General features: G+C 43.0%; 1 protein-coding gene across 2 annotated transcripts; it reads left to right on the forward strand.

Moving 5' to 3' along the window:
* Positions 1 to 760: 760 nt before the first annotated feature.
* On the forward strand, positions 761 to 14,463 carry itm2bb (integral membrane protein 2Bb). Of its 2 annotated transcripts, XM_054786590.1 has the most exons (7): positions 763 to 998; positions 11,433 to 11,564; positions 11,637 to 11,705; positions 11,968 to 12,111; positions 12,188 to 12,298; positions 13,617 to 13,767; positions 13,836 to 14,463. In XM_054786590.1, the coding sequence occupies exons 1-7, from the start codon at positions 915 to 917 to the stop codon at positions 13,922 to 13,924; spliced, it is 780 nt and encodes a 259-aa protein (XP_054642565.1). In that variant the 5' UTR covers positions 763 to 914; the 3' UTR covers positions 13,925 to 14,463. The 2 variants fall into 2 exon arrangements, with proteins under 2 accessions (XP_054642564.1, XP_054642565.1); XM_054786589.1 differs by having other exon boundaries at positions 761 to 998; positions 11,433 to 11,705.
* The last annotated feature ends 91 nt before the right edge of the window (positions 14,464 to 14,554 follow it).

Here is a 14,554-nt window from a genome sequence, read left to right on the forward strand (position 1 = left end):
AGCAGCGGCATAGAAAATGGATGGATTATGTGACTTCAAAAAGATTTCCAGTCTATCTTTTTAATTTTAAAATTCATTAGTTAGGAATTATTTGCCAGTTATGTAACTATTGTGTCGTAGTTCCAGATTATACCATCATATTGGACTCTAAAAGTTAAAGAATTGAGAAACAATGTTTTGGTTTCTATAGTTTTCATGTAGTCTACTGTATTTAACTTTATATAGTTTAGTGTGTCTAAGAAACCAACAGAATATAATAGTGACCCCCATTCTTTCAATTTTCTTCTTCTGCGGCCTTTGATGGAAAAAGTTTGATCAAAGTAGTGAATATTTTATTTGGAACAAAGCAACTCCTTTAGCGTGTCCGTGTAAAGACGCACTACAACCACAACATGGCTGTTACCTTGTGGCATGCAAAAGTATCACACTTTAATAAGGAATGACTATCTGGTTCTTCCTGCTTCTTGCACTTTTTCCCAACGAAATATGTTTAGACTTTCCACACAGCAATGCTACACAAAATGCTTAAAAAACAGAAATGTATGAAAAGTAGGTCTGATTTTGCATTACTGACTTTATTTTGCCCAAACAATTTCATATAAGAAAAGGCATTACAGTAGATGATGGAGATAAATGTGTGTGTTCATGTTTCACATAAGGGTTGAGGAAGATGGGCAAAATTCCCCCCAAAAGTGCAGTTTTCCTGGGGACTTGCTCCGTCATGCTTTTAAGTTTAAATCAAACCGGAAGTGCCGCCCTCTACAGTTCCTCCGTTGTTATTCCCCCGCTTCGCGTTCAAGCAGCTCTCAGAGCGAAAGTGAGACGCAGAAGTCAAACTACGACTTTTCTTGTCCGTGTGACGACTTCTGTGGTTATTTTTCGTCGAGCGGGAGTTTGTGGTTTGTCGTTCCACGATGGTGAAAGTGTCTTTTAACTCGGCCTTTTCACAAAAAGATGTGAAAAAGGACGCGGAAACCCTGATAGCCGAGGAGGACAAAGTGAGTGGAAAATTGCCAACCTTGCTAATGTTGTTGTTGAGTTTAGTGCGACACTCTCGAATGGCTTTCTTTCTTACTTACTTGGGTTGAATTGTCATTATCACGGGTGTTTATGAAGCGAGGTGAAGTTCTGCTGAGTTGGAATCGTCATTTGCATGTTTACCATTGCGACTTGTCCTCTGACGTCACCAAAGTGGGCATTAGTTGTACTGCAGATATGCTTAATGATTTACGTTACAAAACCCAAGAAACCTTTCTAAGAACGTCATTATCCCGATTACTGTCCCAGCTTGTAAACATGGCTGCGTGATGTACATCATTTGGAAAGGTTTTGATGTTGTTTCTAGCGGGTATAAGTTAGGTTTCGTCCGTGCAGCACTGTCAGTAAATCAAGCAAATCTCCTGTTTGGCCGCAAAAAGAAGTGTGTGGACATTTCCTGTCTGTCACATTGTGTTCAGTCTTGGAGGCCTCCAGAGAATGTCATGCATGTGGGGTGCTTTCGCTTTGATAATAAATAAGGCATTTGACTAGAGATGTCCCGATCCGATTTTTTTTTATAGCTTTGCTGATCCGATTCTGATCCTTTTTTAAATAAGCTTTTGTTACAAAGTTTGTGGAATTGAATATGGTTCTGAAAATAACTCTTCAAAGCATTACAAGTAATGCTTTGCAAGTATTGCTGAATGTACTTTTTTACTCCACAGCATGACCATACTGTTTGGCTTTTGTAACAAACCTCTGGGAGTCGGGTCCCTAATCCAATAAAAGAGCCAATAAAAGTCCATCCAATAAAGTATCAAATTGGGAAAAAATGGGCGTGTAAAATACTTATAGGGTAGGACGAATCATTTGACATGCTTATAGATCAATTTGTGGTGTGATTTAGAATATATGACTTTTTTTTTTTTTTTTTTTTACAAACTCTCTTCAGCGCAATGGTAATTTATTGATGGTCCCCAGTACGAGCAATCAGTGGTAGAGCAGTATTCTATACAACCCGCTTTATTTGCCATTCCCTTTAAGTCACACGTAAGCGATTGCTATTTTGGGTTTCGGCTATGTCACCCCTCGGACTGGTAGACTGACGTTGATATAAGCGGTTGTTGACATTTCAGGTATCAACACGTGACTGCCGAAAAACAGGCCGACCAGATGTAGACGTGTTCTGCACATATGTAGAATGCGTGCCGATCGCGTAGTGACAGCTTACGTTTATTTTTATGCTTCTGTTGCGGAACCTTGTTGAGCATCCGCCTCGGTTAGCCTGTTTTTTTGGTTAACGTTGAAAGTGCACGCCATGCGTTTGCCTCGGTTTCTGTGCATTCTCCGGTTAGCGTGCAATGTGGCGCGTTATTAATACACTACGTGATTCCATCTGTATTCTTAATATACTTTTTCATCAGAAAACAGCCTTCCTTGTTAGCTAGCAATGTGGCAGCGAGGCAGGGGGATATGGGTCAAAAACCTGCTTTACCTTGACCAAAATTGGCAAATGTTAAGAATCTTCAGTGTGTGTGTGTGTGTGTGTGTGTGTGTGTTAAAAGGGTGTTTCAAGAGGTGGGATTGCAATGCATACCGCCACCTGCTGTACAGAGTTGTAAGGACACGCTACATTCACAGACAGTCCCATTATAATGGGTTTATGAGTGAGGGCAAACAGGTGGCGCTCCAAATACGGACCCTTTCCAAAAAATTAGAATGTCAAGGAAAAGTTGTTTAATTTCCATAATTCCATTCAAAAAGTTAAACTTTCATAGTTTAAACGATTTCAAGTGTTTATTTGTTCATTTTTACATAATTTGGGCTTCCAGCTCATAAAAGCCACGAAAACAGGAATTCAAAAAAATTAGAATACTGTGAAGAAATGACCATTTACTTCTCAGTTTTTGCAGGAAAAAAAAAGAAATTAGGATCACATCAAATCAATCAAAATATGGTACTTTCAAAACGATATGTCAATCTTCAATACTTGGTTGGGAATCCCTTTGCCTTAATCACTGCCTCGATGCCACGTGGCATTGAAGCAATCAGCCTGTGGCATTGCCTGGGAGTTATGGAAGCCCAGATTTCCTTGATGCTTGCTGTCAGCTCTTCTTTGTTGTTGGGTCTGGTGCCCCTCATTTTCCTCTTGAGGAAAATAAACAACTTTTCCATGAGATTCAAATTTTTTGGAAAGGGTCTGTATATGACATTGTATGTATGACATTTTTTGTAGAAATTTCCGTGTTAGATATTAGCTTGTATGCCGGGGGGTCCAAAGTGTGGCCCGTGACACATTTTAAAAACTGACATTTAAAAAAAAAAAAAAGTCTTTTAAATTTAAAGAACAGCAGCAGCAGAAATTGGGGAAAAAACAGCTGTAATTTTATGAGAATAAAGTCTAAATTAAGAAAAAAAGTGGTATTCTCATGATTTTACGTGAATAAATTTGTAATACTATGAGGAAAAATAATGTCATTTTAGTAGCATGGAGTTGAAATAGGAAAGAAAAAAAACATACTTAAAAAAAACAGAGAAACAAACCAACCGAACAAAGAAAAAGTAATAATGTTAGTAGAATAAAGTCAAAATATTATGGAAATAAAGTTGTAAGTACAGGAAGAAAACGTACAAGAAGAAAATTGAAATAGTTGGGGGGAAAAAAAAACAGCAGTGATGGAAAAACCAACTGTAGTTTTACAAGAATAAAGTCAAAATATGAAGAGAAGTTACTGTAAGCTGTATTCTAATAAGAAAAAAAGCGTCGCAAAATGAACTCGTAATATGTGAAAAAATAATGTCTTAAATAGCATGGAATTTAAATATTAAAGAAAAAATGCCTTACAAAATGTGTAACATTAGCAGTTGTAATTTTTGGAAAATTAAGTTGGGGGAAAAGTTGTGATATTATGGAAATAAATATTAAATAAATAATTAAATATTATGGGAATAAAGTCATGGTATTACAAAATGAAAATTTGGAAATTATTGAAAAAGAAAGTTGAAATATTTTGAAAATTTAAAAAACACAGAAAAAATGGGGGCGGGGTGGTCACAGAGTGACGTCCATATAGGCTTTTTCAATGATGTTGCAAAGCTGAGGCCCAGTTGTTTCTTGAAATATATCTTTACTGAATATCAAAGTGGCCCTTGCATCCTTTCATTTTTCAGTATGTGGCCCTTGCTGGTGCTTTACACGCTATTAAAAAAGATGTACATGTGGTTATTGAGTGAAATCTGGGTATGTAATTATACCGAGCAGGCAGACACGTCCGTATTTCACCTCCAGTTCCCCTTCTTCGGTTATCATCATATTTTTCCTTTTTGCTATCAATGCTGGAGCAGCAACAATCCGACTTTTGTTTGATTTTATTCAGTCCCCTTTTCCCCAAACATTTTGTATTATAATTGCAGTCAGCGCAGCGCAAAAGGCCGTGTCACCGTAATGATTTCCTTCTGCTATCTGATGTTGTCACAAACGCGGCACATGGTGTTCTCGTGCGGGACGTCGGTCTTGGGGAAAGAGCGAGCACATCTGCGGCACAGACGACACCGGGAGCCTTTCCAAAGAATATCTTTGGTTGTTGTTCACTGTGAGCACTTACCACAAGGTAGTAGAAAAGCAGATGAAGAAGAGCAAGATAACGCCCTCCGTGGCAGACGTCTCTGTCTCACTCTCCCGTTTTTTTTATATTTTTTGCACACATCAGCGAGGACCTCACCTGGTCTCACAACACCCAACAAATGATGAAGAAGTCCCAAAGGAGACTGTACTTCCTGAGAAGACTGAGGAAATTTGGCATGTCCACCACAATCCTGAGTTGCTTCTACAGATGCACTATGGAAAGTGTCCTTACCGCCTCCATCACTGTTTGGTACGGTAACTGTACAACACGTGATAGGAAGGCACTCCAGCGGGTGATCAAGACCTCACAGAACATTGTTGGGGCAGCCCTCCCCTCACTGCAAGACATTTATAAATCTAGAGTCCTACGAAGAACACACAACCTCATCAAGGACAGCACACATCCACAACACTCATTATTCACACTCCTACCGTCAGGCAGACGCTACAGGAGTTTGAAGTCCAGGACCACAAGGCTGGCAAACAGCTTTTACCCACAGGCCATCAGGCTTCTCAACCAAGCACTCACACACGCCGCACGCAACACACGCACACACTCATAGCACTTTATTTATTTATTTATTTATTTGTATTAATGTCTCTTCTGTTGTTGTTGCTTAATTTATTGGTATTTATGTTTCTTATGTTCTTATTCTTTCTTGTGTTTTCTTTCTTTTCTTGGGAGAATGAACAGAATAAGAATTTCATTGCATAGTAGAACTGCTGTTTTACTGTGCATATGACAATAAAACTCTTGAAAAAACAAAGCAAATAACGTGGGTATGCAGACCAAACTGTTGACCTGCTAACAGGGACGTGAGAAGAACACGTCTATCTGAGAGAGCTTGAGAGTGACTTGCAGTACTGCAGCAACATTGTTGGATGTTGTCGGGTGTAACAGCATTTTGGCAGCGGGGAAGCTTTGAGTAACGTTGACTTGATGTCTCTCACGTTTGAACTTCCTGCCAGATGGACGCCACTGCTAGCACGCCATCTTATGGCATTTAAGACGCTTATGACTATTTAGCATGGCTCCACACTCGTTTCTGCTTCCCGCTGCCTGTGTCAGGATGCACGTTGCTTCCTGTTTTCTTCCACTGACTTTCCTTATCTCCGGTGCCAAAACTGGGCGGAGAGCTGCTAGAATGTTTGCTGCGTGACGGACAGAAATCGTCGTTTGGGGCGAGTCCAGTTTTTTTTCAAGGCTTTGCACGTTTTCCCTGGGATCACGGTGGGTCTTTGTGCGCCCGGTCCACCTCGTAGAGAGCTCGCCATCTGCTGTGTTATCAGTTAGTGCTTGCTGAAAGACTCTTAACGAGCTAAGACTTTAACCAACCGAGTGCAGCGTCTGCACTTCAGCTCACAGTAGAGCTTTGCTGCCTAGCTAGCATGTCGTAGCATCGCGCTTTATTGATCCCCTCCACCGAGTGTGGAAAACATGAGGTTGTATTTTGGATAAAGGTACAGATTCATCCATTTTCTGTAGCACTTGTCCTCATTAGGGGCAGGGCACACCCTGGTTCAGCCAGCCATAAGACACGTACAGTGGAACCTCGGGTAGCGTCATTCATTCATTCCAGAAGGTCTGGCTCTAACCGAAACAATGTTTCCCTTAACAAATACCACCAGCTCTATTATTCTATTTGTTCTATTATTCTGCCGACCAGATTTGTGAGAGAAGTCCTTCCTTCAATTAGTCCATATACAGTACATTGGTGGGAAAAAGTGTTTGCCCCCTTCCTCGTTTCACATTTTTTTGCATGTTTGTCACACTGAAATGTTTCAGATCATGAAACAAATGTAAATATTAGTCAATGACAACACAACACAACACAACATGCACTTGTAAATTAAACTTTGTATTATTAAGGGAGAAAAAAAATCCAAACCTACATGGCCCTGTGTGAAAAACTCATTAGTCATTAGAGTCTCTTCCAGCGCTGGGGAGGAATTTAGCAGAATTGTTGTCATTCAGCCACATTGGAGGCTTTTCCTTTTGAAGGTCATGCCACAGCATCTCAATAGGATTCAGGTCAGGACTTGGACTAGACCACTCCAAAGTCTTCATCCATTCAGAGGTGGACTTGCTGGTGTGTTTTGGATCATTGTCCTGCTGCAGAACCCAAGTTGCTTTCAGCTTGAGGTCACCAGCAGACCGGACGTTCTCTTTCAGGCAGACGCTACAGGAGTTTGAAGCAGAATTCATGGTTCCATTTATCACAGCAGGTCTTCCAGGCACTGAAGCAGCAAAACAGCCCCAGAACATCACACTACCACCACCATATTTTTCTGAACTGAGGCGTTATTTTTACGCCAGATGTAATGGGACACACACCTTCCAAAAAGTTCAACTTTCCCAAAGGTCTTGGGGATCATCAAGATGTTTTCTGGTAAAATTCAGACCAGCCTTAATGTTGTTTTTGTTCAGCAGTGGTTTTGGTCTTGGAATTCTGCCATGCAGGCTGTTTTTGCCCAGTGTCTTTCTTATAGTGGAGTCATGAACACTGACCTTAACTGAGGCAAGTGAGGCCTGCACTTCTTTGGATGTTGTTGCGGGGTCTTTTGTGACCTCTCGGATGAGTTGTCTCTGCTCTGTTGGGGTCATTTTGGTTGGCCGACCACTCCTGGGAAGGTTCACCACTGTTCCGTGTTTTTGCCATTTGTGAATAATGGCTTTATAACCTGTTCCAGACGGATAGATCTAGATCTGGACCTTCTTACCCTCTATGAGCCTGGCCGTAACCTTAGGTCCTCAGCCAAGGCCTTGCTGGTTGTCCCTCAGTCCAGGCTAAGGACCAAAGGTGATCGGGCTTTCAGTATTAGAGCCCAACTCTGGGGAACAACCTATCTGGGGAGGTCAGAGAAGCCAACTCTGCGCCCTCATATGTAAAAAGTCATGTTTACACATCTGCTTTTACTGGATTGGTTTCAAGTCCCTCTGTTATTTGCTCTTATTTACCTGCACTGTTTTGCACTTTATTTTTGTCATTTGAATGCCCTTGTTGTTTTTAACCTTGAGTTTGTCCCGTAAAGCATTTTGTAACATTTAAGGTTACTTTTACCTTCATTGAAGGCGTGACGACTCTTCCTAAAAGACACGATATAGCGCCCTACTAAGGCCCTATGAAGTCTGTTATTTTTTTTCCCAAATTCCGTTTCTTCCTATTTAATTTTTTAGAATTCCGTTTTTTACCCTCTACACTTATTTTACCAGCACACAGCGTGTGCTTTGTGCATCAGTGAATAAAATGTTCATTAATTAAATGCAAAAATCCTTAGGAAAACGTAGTCACCAATGCAATTCCATTTGTGTTATTAATATAATACATTTATTGTGACACCCTTATTTTGTTTACACAAATAGACAAGATGTGTCAAACAGCGCTTTCAATTTTGAAGGCCAGAAGTGCGTTGTGTGTGTTGAGAATGTCTGTCGACGGTTAAGACCAGAATAAACGTTGCCCTCGTCTTTTTTCACTCAGAACTTCGGCACAAGGTCAGCGGGTATTGCAAAACGCTCGCTTGCATTCAAGCATAAAACACACACATCGCACTAGCATGCTCTGCTGAAGTAAGCTAACCCAGCTAGCTTCCATTTTGTTTTCCAATTTTATTAGCCAACATATCAGGGAAAAATGTTGTGTTCATTTTCTTTGTTAACCCCCAAAAAACGTGCAAACTGAGGTTGCACTGTTTATACTGTAGCGCCTTTCTGGACATGGGAAGCGTCTTACAAAGAAATCGGTCATGCACTGATGGTGGTCATGTCCATCTGTAGCTGCAGATTCCCTGGGGTAGACTGACACAAACGTTGATACAGCTGTGTGTGCGACTCTGGAGGATGGGGGGTGAAGTGTCTTGCCCAGCGACACCAGAGCAGTGACTGGGGTGGAGGAAGCAGGTTTCAAACCACCAACACTCCGCTTACTGGACGACTTGCTCAACGTGCTGTATGATAATTATTAAGAAGAAGAAGTCAGCCGCCGTCCACGCCTCCAGCCAAGAAGCATCTCCTGGCCAAAACTCATCTGATGCACGTGGACGCCTCTAAACAGATTACGCTCTAATCGCCAAAAGAGAATTAGCCGGGGAGCTTAAACTGGCCCACCCCACTTTGTGGTCTCCATGGAAACGGGAATACAAGCTGCGCTCAGGTACACTGGCACTCAGGATTCACGATTGGAGTTTGGTACACTCATCCGGCTGACTGTTGGTCCAACCTCCTGTTGGACCAGTTTGCAAGGTCATTGAGGACGATTGTGGTCAGTGTGTCCCAATTAGCGATCAACCCATAATTGGCTGGGCCTATATTTGGTATTTTGACACATATCGGCATCTGCCTTCCTCCCCCCCCCCCCGATACAGCTGAAAGTCGGCAAAAAAACCTTGGAAATGCCTCTCTTACGGAGCGTGAATGAAGCTTGATGTAGCACAGCATGCTAGCACAGTTGTGTGTGTGTGTGTGTGTGTGTGTGTGTACGAGACTCAGTCTGTCATTGCAAGAAGGAGCATTTTTGTGGGAAAGTATTTCCCCAGTGGACCGTTCAATCATGGTGAAATCTCATCACAAATACTAACCCGCCCCCTCCCGGACTACACCGGCAAAGGTTGTAGAGAAAACGTTGAAACTCACCTCTTACGGAGTGTGAATGAAAGCTAGCGGGGTTAGCTTAGTTTAGCAGAGCATGCTAGTGCAGCCGTGCGTGCGCTCCTCATGCTGTATGTGTATTTCCACCGTGTTGCTTTACTGCTTGATAATGCAAGAGAGCGTTTTAAGATGCCCGTTATGAGTAAAGTAAGGATGAGAGACGTTTATTTTTGCTCCCAGCTCGTCTTAACCGTCAACAGACATTCTCAACACATACAACACACTTCCAGCCTTCAAAATAAGACCCTATCCCAAAGACGTGTTTAGACATCTTTTATGTTTTTTTGCGCGAGGGGCAAAAAGCGGTGACGACGCAACTGCACACTAATACATGCCATGTTTAAAGCAGGTTTAAGCTATAAAAACGGCAACAAGGTGGCAGAAGTGCATTTGATAAGAGCTTGGCATGGATCATTTGTATATAAAAATACACTCGACAGCAAGGAGGAAGTGGGAGAGCATGGAGGAGCGTAGCATGCAAAAGGTTCCGCATTGTAGGGACATTTTAATGCACACGTGCACACATTTTAGTTCCAAATGTGAAAATTGTAAATAGTTCATGGCGTTACGTAGGTCTGTCACATTATTTTTATGGCATAATGTGAATACATCGTGTCAAATGCAATAAACTTTAATTACTCAAGAGTATTTATTAGAATCGGAGGAAAAAAGACCAAAAAAGACGTTTTCCCAGGCAATTGGTACTGTCTGTCAAACATTTCTAACATTTGCACCGTGTTGAATGCTTGCATTTCTTTTGCAATGTAGCGAGCCACGCTGTGAGTGCGCACCATTTTGCGCTATTTTGCTTACTTTGCCGACCAAAGGCCTCAGTAAGCGTTGGCTGGCAGGTTGAAGGGTATTTTTCCTTCCCAGTTGGTAAAAGTGAAAAGGATGGTGGTGTTTCAGGCGAGTACATTTTATTTACTGTCACAAAAGTACACACGCTATGCTGGTAAAATAAGTGTAAAAGGGAACAAATAAAAATGTAATTTTGGAAACAAACAAAGCGGGCCCTATGTGTGAGTGTGTGCTGTATTTTACTGCTTGCGTCTTAGGATGCCCGCTGACGTCGTGCAAGTTCTGAGTGAAATAAGGACAGCAAGCATGTTTCTTCCTGCTCCCAGCCGTCTTAACCATCAAGACACATTCTCAATGCACACATTACGCCCTGGCCTTCAAAATAAGAGCGCCGTTTGCCATTTACTGTCTTAATTGTGTCAACAAAATAATGGTGTCATAAAGAATATCTTACAAATTGGAATTGCATCGATGACTGCGCCTCTGCAGAAACACTATTGCACTCATTGCTCACTTGGCCTAAGATGCAAGTTTGTGTTATTATTCAAATGTCTTGTTTTCCAAACCCTGTATTTAATAAATAGTAAACATTTTAAACCTAATATGAACACACGGGTATTATCACTTTTACTGCAAATGAATATGTGCTCCAAAAATCAGGTATCAGCCTCCTTGACTACTAAAAAGTCCAGTGTGGGCCCTGAGAAATTCATATTGGTGGATCTTCAGTGCCAATGTCCAAACCCTCTCATGGACTCAAAGTTGAGTGAAAAATCTGGTGAGTGTGTGCGGGCTCATTGTTAGTTGCTATGTTGAGGATGCTTGACATGGTGGCAAAGCCCAGGCAGAAAGACGTTTTTTAGAGGAAGTGAAAAAGAGGACATGTGGCGACTTGTCGCCTGCTGTTGCCTGTCTGCTGCTTAAATATTTACCCACAATCCTCTCAGCGCCAACAAGCGCTGGCAGGAAGTGACGCTGGCTGGTTGGGCCTTTTCTCGTCTGTTGGCTGTGGTCTGTTTGATCCGATGCGTTTGAGAAACAGCATGGCCGTACATTTGAGCGCTGGCCGGCTGCGACGTCTTTCCTCAGATGGGAAAGCCAGTTCACGCTCGGGGATCAATTCAGTTTCATCACATTTTTGAAAGAAAACGGCTCAGCCTTCATTATCTGATGTCAACAAAACCTTTGTTCGCACACACACACAGTTGGTGGGTGTGGCGGCCCGGGCCGAGACCTGACATGTTGAACTGCTGTGCTGCCAGTTTGTGTTGTGCATGACTCATCGTTCAGTTGCTCTGTGCACGTTTATGCGCACGTGAGAGCAGCACTGTGTATTCAGGACCGATTCTTTTGAAAAGAGATGTGTTTTCCATCTTTCAGGACGCCGAGGCAGCCCTGCCGCTGCGTCACCAGTCCCGGGCCTGGTGCTGGTGCATGTGTCTGGGTGTAGGCCTCATGCTGTCAGGGATGGTGGTGGGCGGGGCCTACCTGTACCGCTACTACATCTTGGAGGTCAGCGTCTCGCCGCAGAGTGAGCGTGTGCCGTCGGGGTCAACTCTGACCCTGTGCTTCCTCTTTTTGCAGGAGGGTGAGGTGTTTGTGTGCGGGGTCAACTACCTCGAGGAGGACCTCACTATCACCGAACTGGACCAGGTCAGTCCTAGCAAGTCAGGTAATTGGGGGGGAGGGTAACAGAAGGGAACAAGGGTACACATGAAGTGAGGAACAGGAAGCATTTCTCGCCTCATGCATCTACTGGGTAAACAAATCCAGTGCAGCCCATCCTTTGGCCAGCAGGAGTCATGGCGGGCGATGGTGCCAAAGAGAAGCCAGCTAAACTTCTGATGAGGGTGGAGGTGGGCCAAGGTTTTAGTTTGAGTGTGAGTCCAAATGAAAGTAGACTTCTTTGCCCCAGGTGGAGGTGGCGCTTCCGATGCCACTGAGGCAGCTGGAGGAGAGAATCCGGGTGCTGGAAGAGGAGCAGGTGGAGCTCATCAGTGTGCCTGTACCGGAGTTTGAGGACGGAGACCCCGCAGACATCGTCCACGACTTCCAGCGGGTGAGACAGAGAGAATCTCCGCCACCCTTTACACTCGTCCCAAGAAGACCATTTTTTTTGTGTGTTGTATCTCCAGAGGCTGACCGCCTACCTGGACCTGAGCCTGAACAAGTGCTACGTCATCCCACTCAACACCTCCATCGTCATGCCCCCGCGAGACTTCCAGGAGCTGCTGGTCAATATCAAGGTATCAGACTGCCTCCTGTGTCTTGGCCTTCACCATTTAGCAAAAGTCAACCGGCGCTACCAACACAAATGTTTTTGTTCATGGTCACATCACCTCTTTCTTACCAGTTCTCTTACATCATCATCACAGCATATCATAGCAATCCGCAACTAAAAATGCTCATTCCCCCCTAATGGCTATAACCGCATCTCCTGGTGATGCTGTAATGTCATTATTGCTCATCAGTCCACGTTCTTCTCATGGAAGACGATAGATACTTTATTGATCTCCAAGAGTAATTCACATTTCCAGCAGCTCTGCAAAGATCTGCGTAGTCTTTCGGTGGAGCAGGGCAGTGATAGTAATCTGCAAGTCCAATATTTGGGAAGCGAGTTGTTGTGTTAGAACCTGGAACAGAAATAGCTCACCTGTCCTCTTTGACGCTCACGAGAAGGTAGTAGTCAGAATTGTTCAGATCTCTCCAGTTAGTCTCATGAAAAATGTGGATTTATATGGAAATTGGGAATTTGGAGAATGTGGAATACTGTTAGTTGGAATGTCCTGAATGTTTTCATGTTGAAATGGTTTGAATCGCTGGAGAAATGTGGAACTTGTAAAACATGACTCTTCGTTTTCGGTGGCAATTAGAGATGCACGATATCGTTTTTTGCAAACCGATATCAATGCTGATACGTTTCTGCTTCTCAAGACCGATATGATATAGATACCTGATTTCAACTACTTTTTTACGACTCTACCTTTGAAAAAATGTTGATTTGACTGTAGTTTCTGCACACCTGGGGGTGAGAAGGACTGGAAACAAATGGGATTTTACCAACTGCACTTGTTGAAATATGATTACATGACTGCTACCACATCACTACTACCAGGAGAACCAGAGTATAGAGGGGGAGGAGCCACCTGCTGTGGCCCAGCAAGGTGCACTGTATTCGGGTACGCGCTCCGAGAAGCCGGTGTGACACCACGGAGGTCTCTGGCAAACCTTTTGCTCTTTTCTAAACCCCCCAGCACAAAAAGCTATTGGATTTATTGGTATGACATCATAATTCACTCATCTGCTGGATAATGATCAGAACACCCTCAATGGGAATGTTGTCACAAAAAATGTGGAATTACGGAAAATGTTTTTTTTTTTTTACAATAGACACACCACGTCCTGCATGAGCTGAACATTTTCATGTTGGAATGGTTTGTGTAAAGTAGTTGAGCGTCCATAGATGGCGAAATAAGATGAAGCCTCTTGAGCGTTCAACACAACCAGCCACTATGCTTCTTCTATCTAAACGGGTTTATCATATCCCCGCCACCCCCCCGCCAGGCCGGCACTTACCTGCCACAGTCATACCTGGTGCAGGAGGAGATGGTGGTGACGGAGCGCCTGGAGCACGTGGAACAGCTGGGCCAATTCATCCACAACCTGTGTCACGGCAAGGACACCTTCAAGCTACATCGGCGGGACAGGATTCTGGGTAGGCACCGCAAAATGAACTTAACTTTGGCTGGAACCTCACTTCCGTCTGTCTGTCTGCTCTTGCAGGCATGCAGAAGCGCCAAGTTCTCAACTGCCGCAAGATTCGCCACTTTGAGAACAAGTTTGTGGTGGAGACTCAGATCTGTGAGCTTTAAGGCGCCTGGTGGCTGCTCTCAGCTTCAGCGGCAGGCGACGAGATTGTGCTTTTGGGTTGTTCCCCCCCATCTTCACCTTTTTTCCAGCCCTTCAGATGGCCAGAGTGAGCGAGCAAATGTGAAGCCTACGATAAAACCCATTGTGGCATTGTTTGGAAAGTTTGCTGTCATTTCACAAACAAAATGGCTAAAATGCAGCAGACTAAATTGTAATAAGGGTCATTTATTTCAGTGTAAACATAATCAATACAGGGTGATGTCTTTTTTCCTTTTCTGCTGTAGCATTAACACACTATTCTTAATCAACAGGACTTGTTTTTCTCTTTACTTTTTTAAACATTTTAAAATAAGTCAGCTGGGGAAAAAAGGTTTTTAAATGTGCACATGTAATCATGTTTTTTTTTCCAATGTTTTTTTTTTTTTAATTACCTCGTCTTGTACTAATTTGTATAGTGTGTGTGTGCGTGCGCGCGTGTGTGTGTGTGTGTGTGTGTGTATAATCCCTGGAGAGATGTCCAATAACAAAAATACAAAAACAATGTGTGGCTCTTCTTCTTTTCTCTGTTTGACTGACAAATGAGTCTAAATAGTTGACTGACAGCTTGAAGAGCCGCTACCAGGCTCACCATC

Source organism: Dunckerocampus dactyliophorus, chromosome 9 (genome assembly GCF_027744805.1).
Source record: "Dunckerocampus dactyliophorus isolate RoL2022-P2 chromosome 9, RoL_Ddac_1.1, whole genome shotgun sequence".
NCBI classification, from domain to species: Eukaryota; Metazoa; Chordata; class Actinopteri; order Syngnathiformes; family Syngnathidae; genus Dunckerocampus; species Dunckerocampus dactyliophorus.